The 8,005-nt window shown below is 36.7% G+C and overlaps 1 protein-coding gene across 1 annotated transcript in view; it reads left to right on the plus strand.

Moving 5' to 3' along the window:
* The window catches only part of Naa15 (N(alpha)-acetyltransferase 15, NatA auxiliary subunit), a 70,682-nt gene that overhangs the window by 30,313 nt on the left and 32,364 nt on the right, over positions 1-8,005 (plus strand). The window contains exons 3-7 of the mRNA XM_005343956.2: positions 1,306-1,410; positions 3,498-3,655; positions 4,545-4,679; positions 6,239-6,392; positions 7,852-7,971. Coding sequence (XP_005344013.1) covers positions 1,306-1,410; positions 3,498-3,655; positions 4,545-4,679; positions 6,239-6,392; positions 7,852-7,971 — 672 coding nt within the window. The remainder of the gene's footprint in view (positions 1-1,305; positions 1,411-3,497; positions 3,656-4,544; positions 4,680-6,238; positions 6,393-7,851; positions 7,972-8,005) is intronic.

Genomic DNA, 8,005 nt, shown 5'->3' on the forward strand with positions numbered 1-8,005 from the left:
CATTGGTGTTTTGACCACATGTTTGTCTGTGTGAGGGTGTCAGAGGCCCTAGGACTGGAGTTATAGACAGGTATGAGCTGCCATGTAGGTGCTGGGAATTGAACCCAGGTTCTTTGAAAGAGCAGCCAGTGCTCTTACCTACTGAGCCATCTCTCCACCACCGCTGTACTCTTAACCGGTGATGGGAAATGATGAGCTTCTGACATGTTTCACTGTGTTAGTCATAGTAATCCTAAAGATTCAATAATAAATTTCTGAAAATCAGAAATGTAGGGGATGTGTAGATGCCAGTGGGTAACGTACCTGCTAAAGCAAACATAAAGATCTGAGTTTGAATTCCTCTAAACCACAAGAAAAGACAGGCAAAGTACTGTGCACCCATGTAATCCTAGTACACTTATGGGGAGATAGGAAGCAGAGAGGAGAATCTCAAGAAGCTGGGAGGCCAAATATTTTGACATATACACAACTACAAATAACAATGAGGCGTTGCCTCAAACAAGGTGGAAAGCAAGGACAGAAACCCAAGGTCCTTTTCTGACCTCGATACGTTCAAATGCACAAGTCATAAATACACACAAAATCAGAGCTGTAGATAATTTATGTGTTTTAATGAAGAATTGATTTAGCCTTCATATAGCATAGGTTCATAAAAATGAAGTTGTTTTCAAGATAGTATTTCCTGTTTTAAAGGTATATAGTCAATCTCATGAATTTCCCTAAGAGTGCCAACAGAATGGTTATTACTAGATAGTCTACCTTAATCAGATATAGGTGCATTTTGTGTGTGTGTTTTTTGTTTTTTTTTTTTTTTTTTTCCGGTTTTTCGAGACAGGGTTTCTCTATGGCTTTGGAGCCTGTCCTGGAACTAGCTTTGTAGACCAGGCTGGTCTCGAACTCACAGAGATCCGCCTGCCTCTGTTTCCCGAGTGCTGGGATTAAAGGCGTGCGCCACCATTGCCCAGCTGTGTTTTTATCTTTTTGTAGATCAGTCTGGCGTCAAATTTACAAGAGGTCTGTCTGCTTCTGCCTTCAAGGGCTGGGATTAAAGATAAATTCCACCATGCCTGATGAGGGTTTTTTTCTTACATTAATTCATTTAAAAAAAAAATCTCTGAGAGCCTGTAAGTAGAATCTAGAGGTTTTTGCTTACTTGCCTTATTGGCTTTTGAAAATACTTTAATTCTGTACATACCTGGAAACGCCTTATTAATCTTGAAATGTTTGTAGTATTTGCATGAAATTGTAGTTATTTCTTATTGATTACTTTCTTCTACCTTCTCTTTTTCTTTGTTATTAAACCAGAAACCCTGGCTATGAAAGGATTAACGTTGAACTGTCTGGGAAAAAAGGAAGAAGCTTATGAATTGGTTCGCAGAGGTTTGAGAAATGACTTGAAAAGTCATGTGTGTATCCTTTTGAAGTGTGTTTAAAGATTGAGTAGGCTGTTTTGACATAAGAATATGAATGGAGTCAAGAAGTGTAGATCCCTATTACCACGAGGAAAGGATTTTTTTTTCTTTTTTTTTTTCTTTTTTTTGTTTTTGTTTTTCGAGACAGGGTTTCTCTGTGGCTTTGGAGCCTGTCCTGGAACTAGCTCTTGTAAACCAGGCTGGTCTCGAACTCATAGAGATCCGCCTGCCTCTGCCTCCTGAGTACTGGGATTAAAGGTGTGTCCCACCACCGCCCGGCAAGGATTTTTTTCTTAAAGTGAAAACTGCAACTGTCATTCAGGAAACTCTCCCCTCTCCCCCATATACCCACTACATTTTAACAGCACATGTTAGATATTGTATCTATGGAAGCTCTTCTCATTTTGGGATGGGATATTGATATGGCTTGAATATTTATATCCTCTAAATTCACATGTTGAAGCCCAGTCATCAGAGTGATGGTATTTAGGGGTAAGGTTGTCTAAAAAGTGGTTAGGGTGTGAGGATAGAGCCTTCAGGAATAAGATTTGTATAAAAGTCCCTTTGACCACATGACGATACAGTTAGGATATGCCATCTGTGAAAGAGAGAGCCAGACTCACTAGATAATGGGTATGCAGAAGTAGTATCAACAGCAAATTTCTTTCGTTTATAAATTAACTATTTTTAAGTAAGTTATTATATATTACTTATGGTAGCAGTCTAAATGGTCCAAGACAAGTATCATGTTGATTTCATTCATCCATGACCATAACTTTAGAGAGGCTAATTTGTTGTTGTTGTTGTTGTTCTTTGAGACAGGGTTTCTCTGTATAGTTTTGGAGCCTGTCCTGGAACTTCCTCTGTAGACCAGGCTGGCCTTGAACTCACAGAGATCCCTCTGCCTCTGCCTCCCGAGTGCTGGGATTAAAGGCATGCACCACCACCTCACGCTTAGAGAGGCTATATAAATAAGTAATATTAAAGAACCTTGTACTGTATATACTATACTGAGTAAAAGCAGGCTGTGAAGTTTAGTGTATAACGAGCTTCACTTGGACCTGACACCCTGCTCAGCCTCTTTCTATTATCTTAGGCCTCAGTTTTCTCATTTGTGAAATGGGAATATTCATACTCTTCCTGGTAGTAGTGACTTAATATATAACAAAATTTGGCTTCTGTTTAAGGGATTGATAAGGGCTGTATTTGAGTAGAAGTATATGGTGGAAAACAAAAAAAAAAATGTGCCTTGGTAGTTTTCAGTTTCTAACAAGGATACCTATATGTGTTTCTTGGGCTAGCATAATTTAAGAGCTGAGTTATTTCGTACATTTTCAATTGTTAACTGTCTGTTAGGACAGTACAAGTGAAGTAAATAATCTGTTGAAGTAAAGTACTAGATAGCTCTAGAGTGCATTCTGAGAGTGTATAGAACTTGATTTTCAAAGAAGGACTACTAATCCTGCAAAGCAGAAGTCTGTCAAGAAGAGTGATCAGAGGACCAAAAAAGAAAGATAGGGCTAACAGTGTGTTTTATAGCTTTCTGCTCTGGTTTTACTTCCTCAAGAGGCAGAGGCAGGCAGATCTCTGAGTTCAAAACCAGCCTGGTCTACAGAGCGAGTTTCAGGACAGGTTCCAAAAGCTATAAAGAAACCCCGTTTTGAAAAACCAAAAAAAAAAAAAAAAGAGTGGGTGGGAGTTGGTAGGTTTAGTGATTGGTGATACAATTAAAAGTTTATACTAGGTGAGGTATGACCTCCTTTTATAGTTTATCCTCATTCATATTTCCCCTAATCCCCCTTTGCCCCTGTTCTCCTGGGACTCTGTAGATCAGGCTGTCCTTGAACTCAGAGATCAGCACCACCACCGCGCCCAGCTATAGGTATTCTTAGAACCAATTGTTCATTCCCTTGCTTATCTCTTTCCTTTAGTAGATAAGGTTTCACTGTGTATCCCTCGCTGACCTAAAACTCACAGAAGTCTGTTTTTCTCTGCTTCCTGAGTGCTGAGATTAAAGGCTACCACACCTGGCTGGGAATAGTATTTCTTGACATGCATGTTGTATCCTTAACTAAGTTCCTTTAGGTTGGCATGTTTATGGCCTTCTTCAAAGGTCAGACAAAAAATATGATGAAGCCATTAAGTGCTACCGAAATGCACTGAAATGGGATAAGGACAATCTTCAGATCTTAAGAGACCTTTCCTTACTACAGATTCAAATGCGAGATCTTGAGGGTTATAGGGTAAGTAAAATATGTTTCTTATTTTATAAGAAAAAAATCTTGTTACTTAGGACTTATATTCTGATAAAGAAATTTTTCTTTCCATTCTTTGAAAGAAATATAACTGGCTGCCCCCTTAGTGATTATACCTGTGATTGGAACAGTTAGATTTTAAAAACATCATTTTTTTATGAGATAGAAGAGTACTGTGTAGGTTGTTACTCATTTTGTAAAACATTAACATCCAGATAGAATGTTGCTATTAATATTTTGTAACTATATAGTCTTTTGTAATTTTCTGTAAAGTAAGTTTTTAAGTTTGTGTTGTCTCTTTATATTGAGATTTAATACAGTTTAGTAGCTTCTCTTTAACCCTTAAATCAGTAGTGGGTTTTTCCGTCTTTAATGTTCTGTTTCTTCATGGTTGTTAGTGCTTGCCAAGCTGTTTTCATTACAGGCCTTATAAACATTTAGGGTGTACTTTGTAAAGAATTTCATTTGCTGATTTTGTTGAGGAGATCAGAAAATAAAGAAGGATATCTGGTATCAAGTTAAAAAACACTGTAAGATTAGCTCATTTCTTTGTCTCTATACAAGTATATAATATTAGATGATGACGTTCTTTGAAAATAGTTACCAGAACGAATGATTTTATAACAGATTAATGTGATCTTTTTTGTTTGGTTTTTCGAGACAGGGTTTCTCTGTCTAATAGTCCTGACTGCCGTGGAACTCACTAAGATACTCCTGCCTCTGCCTCCCAAGTGCTGGGATTAAAGGCGTGCACCACTACTGTTCAGCCAATCTTGTTTTCTTAAGGCCCAAAGGGCCTTGTGTGCTAGTTAGTAGAGAAGCATTCCATTTAACTGTAAACCTAAGCATAAGTTTTGTTTTCTTCTGCCCCATGAAGGAAACAAGATACCAGTTGCTTCAGCTTCGACCTGCACAGAGAGCATCATGGATTGGTTATGCTATTGCTTACCATTTATTAGAAGACTATGAAATGGCAGCAAAAATTTTAGAAGAATTTAGGAAAACACAGCAGGTAATAAGAAACCAGCTTATTGTATTTGATTTTAAGTATAGCTAAAAGAAGTTTAGAATTTAGCTAGCATTTTACTTGGAAATAGCTTCAGTTTTGTTCTCAATTGAAAGAGTAGTAGAAAAAAACTATAGGAATGTACTTTAAAATCTTTGTGGCTAATATTGGTGCTTACATTTTTTTCATTAAACGGTTGCAGATATGCTTGCTCTTTTACATACTTCTTAGTGCTCCTCAGGATTACTGTAGTTGTTATAACTGCAGATGGTCTCACATATTATCAAAATTAGACTTATTTTAAGCTTAGTACATAGTGAAAATGGTCTTAATTTTTTTCTAATAATTTTTTCAATTACGTTGTCTGGTTTTAAAACATACCTGTCATGTAGCGATCATTTCTCTGGAGTCTATCTGAAATAATTTTTAAGAGTTTGTATTTTAGGGGCTGGAGAGATGCTTCAGTGTTTAAGAGCACTGACTTGCTCTTACAGAAGACCAGGGTTCCATTCCCTTGGATACATGGCAGCTCACAATTGTCTGTAATTTCAGTCCCAGGAGACAACACCCATGACAAAACAATATTTTCTGCTGTTAATTATTATGCTGAGCATACAGTAATGTTTTTGGAATGTTCCTGAGTTTGGATTTGCTTCCCTTTCCTCATTGTTAGTTAAAACTACACTTTTCACAGAAATTCACAGACTAATGATGGTTGCTTCTCAGTTCAGCAAATCAACTGGTACATAATTTATCCGTTCTATTTTATTACTGTGTTAGGGTGGTATTTGCAACTGTAAACTTGCTCTGCTTTTTATTTATGAACAATCTAAGACCAAATAGCTCACCTGTCATCAGATTTTGACCACTAGCCTTTAGCATTCACTGTCTGGTTCAACAGTTAAAATGGCATCTCTGAAATAGAGATTCTCTCACTTCCACTATACTTTTTTTCAAGATTTCTTATTTGCATTTTATTGCTGGCAGATTCCACTTTTTTTGTTTTTATTTACCTACTTATTACTCATTCATTTATGGTTTTTCAAGATAGGGTTTCTCTGTGTAGTTTTTTGGAACCTGTCCTGGAACTCACTCTATAGACCAGGTTGGTCTTGAACTTACAGAGATCTGCCTTCCTCTGCCTCCTGAGTGCTGGGATTAAAGGCATGAGCAACCATCGCCCGACTCATTATTTATTGTATACCAGAACTTGTGGGTTATTTTAAAATATTTATTTATTTGTTTTATTATGTGTACAATATTCTTCCTGCAGGCCTCATTACAGATGGTTGTGAGCCACCATGTGGTTGCTGGGAATTGAACTCAGGACCTTTGGAAGAGCAGGCAATGCTCTTAACCGCTGAGCCATCTCTCTAGCCCCCTTGTGGGTTATTTTAATCAGTTTATTATGAGCTGCTATTTGTTTAATATTTCTTAAACAAATATTTAGGAATTTTAATGTATTGCTATTAAACAGGTATTATCTTTTTATTTGAGGTGTGTAAATAATTTTCCAATACAAAAATAAAATTCTAACTGTTTGCATTCCTTGTGTCTACGTGCAGACATCTCCTGATAAAGTGGATTATGAATATAGTGAACTCCTTTTATATCAAAATCAAGTTCTTCGGGAAGCAGGTCTCTATAGAGAAGCCTTGGAACATCTTTGTACCTATGAAAAGCAGATTTGTGATAAACTTGCTGTAGAAGAAACTAAAGGTACTTTAAAAACTATATCATTGTAACTTTTAATTATAGCCAAAAGTGGGCTCAAAATTCATATTTTCTGCTGACAATCACATATAATTCAGCTTGTTGATGATGGGAAAATGTATCATTCATGCATTTTATAGAATTTATGTTTTCATATATTAAATGATGAGCATTGCTGATTAAGGAGGAAAATCACAAAAAAATCATTTAATAAAATGACATTGGTAAAAATGTTTCTGTTTTTGATTGTCTTTAAAGGGGGCTGTGCTTTGCCCACTTGGCTGGTCTTAAACCCCTGGGCTCAGTGGTCCTTATTCTCTAACTGGGAATAATTGAGACTACAGGGTTAGGCTAACACCCAATGTGAGCATTCATTCTGTAAACCACCCCTGTATTGAAAATACAGGGTTCGAGATGTAGCTCAGTTGTAGTGCACTCGCCTAGCATGTGTGAGGCCTTAAGTTCCAATTTCCAGTATTACAAAAAAGGGAAAGAAATCCCTACAGGATTTGGTCAGAAACACAGGAGACAATTGTAATTTTATATTTTGAAAATTGATTACTTTAGAAACAACTCATTGGAAAAATTACTGTGTAAGTACTATATGTCAGATTTTATTTTCAGTAGTACATATTTATAAGTTAGTTCTTATAAAATACGTAGTGGAAGCTGGATGTAGTGGTGCGCTCCTGCAGCCCTGCACTGAATGGACTAAGGCTGGGTCAGGAGTTTGAGGCCAGCCTGGATTCTAGAGCAAGAACTTGTCTCAGTCACCTCTTCCCCAAAACAAAGAAAGAAAAAAGTACAACAGAAAAAAAAAAAAAACTAGAAGAGAAAAGTTTTCCAAATCTCTTTATGGTTATTTGGATTTCTTTGAGAAAAATAGAAATACCATAAATTCTTCGTGGAAAGGAACAAGATTTGGATTCTTTTGTGATAGAAAAGGTGGGTTCTTAAGGAAACGTCTCCAAATGCTGAGACATTTATTCCTAGGCTGAGGAAAAAAGAACTTTATAGTTCTTATTTGTTGATTGATTGGCGACCAGGTCCTTTTATGCTGTTAGAGGTTAGCCTTTCCAGCTGTTGTGTTGATATTCTGGCTTGGCTTATTAAAATTGGGTGTGTTCTGTGCATTGTAGGATGTTTTACAGTATTCAGAGCTTTGTCCTGATAGAAGAGCAAGCTAAATGTCTTTAAATATTGTCAAATATACTTTGTTTGAGACCCAACCACATGTTGGGGTTCGAAGTCTTATAATATTCTTCAAGACCCTTCACAAGTTAAGTTACATCTGCTTTAAAATACTTAAAATCGTAGTGAGTTGATAATGATAAGCATGACAGAGAAGCTGGGAACTCAGAAGAACACTATGCACTGTGAAACAATTCAAAATGAGGCTTTGAAGAGAATTTTTGTGGAAAAATTTTTCTCGGGTATTTTAATTTTTATCTTTTTTGTTAAATAGGGGAACTTCTGTTGCAGTTGTGTCGTTTGGAAGATGCTGCTGATGTTTATAGAGGATTACAAGAGAGGAATCCTGAAAATTGGGCCTATTACAAAGGCTTAGAAAAAGCACTGAAGCCAGGTAGTGTTATTTATAACCACTGATTTCATCCTTT

This window comes from Microtus ochrogaster, chromosome 1, assembly GCF_000317375.1.
Source record: "Microtus ochrogaster isolate Prairie Vole_2 chromosome 1, MicOch1.0, whole genome shotgun sequence".
Taxonomy (NCBI): Eukaryota; Metazoa; Chordata; class Mammalia; order Rodentia; family Cricetidae; genus Microtus; species Microtus ochrogaster.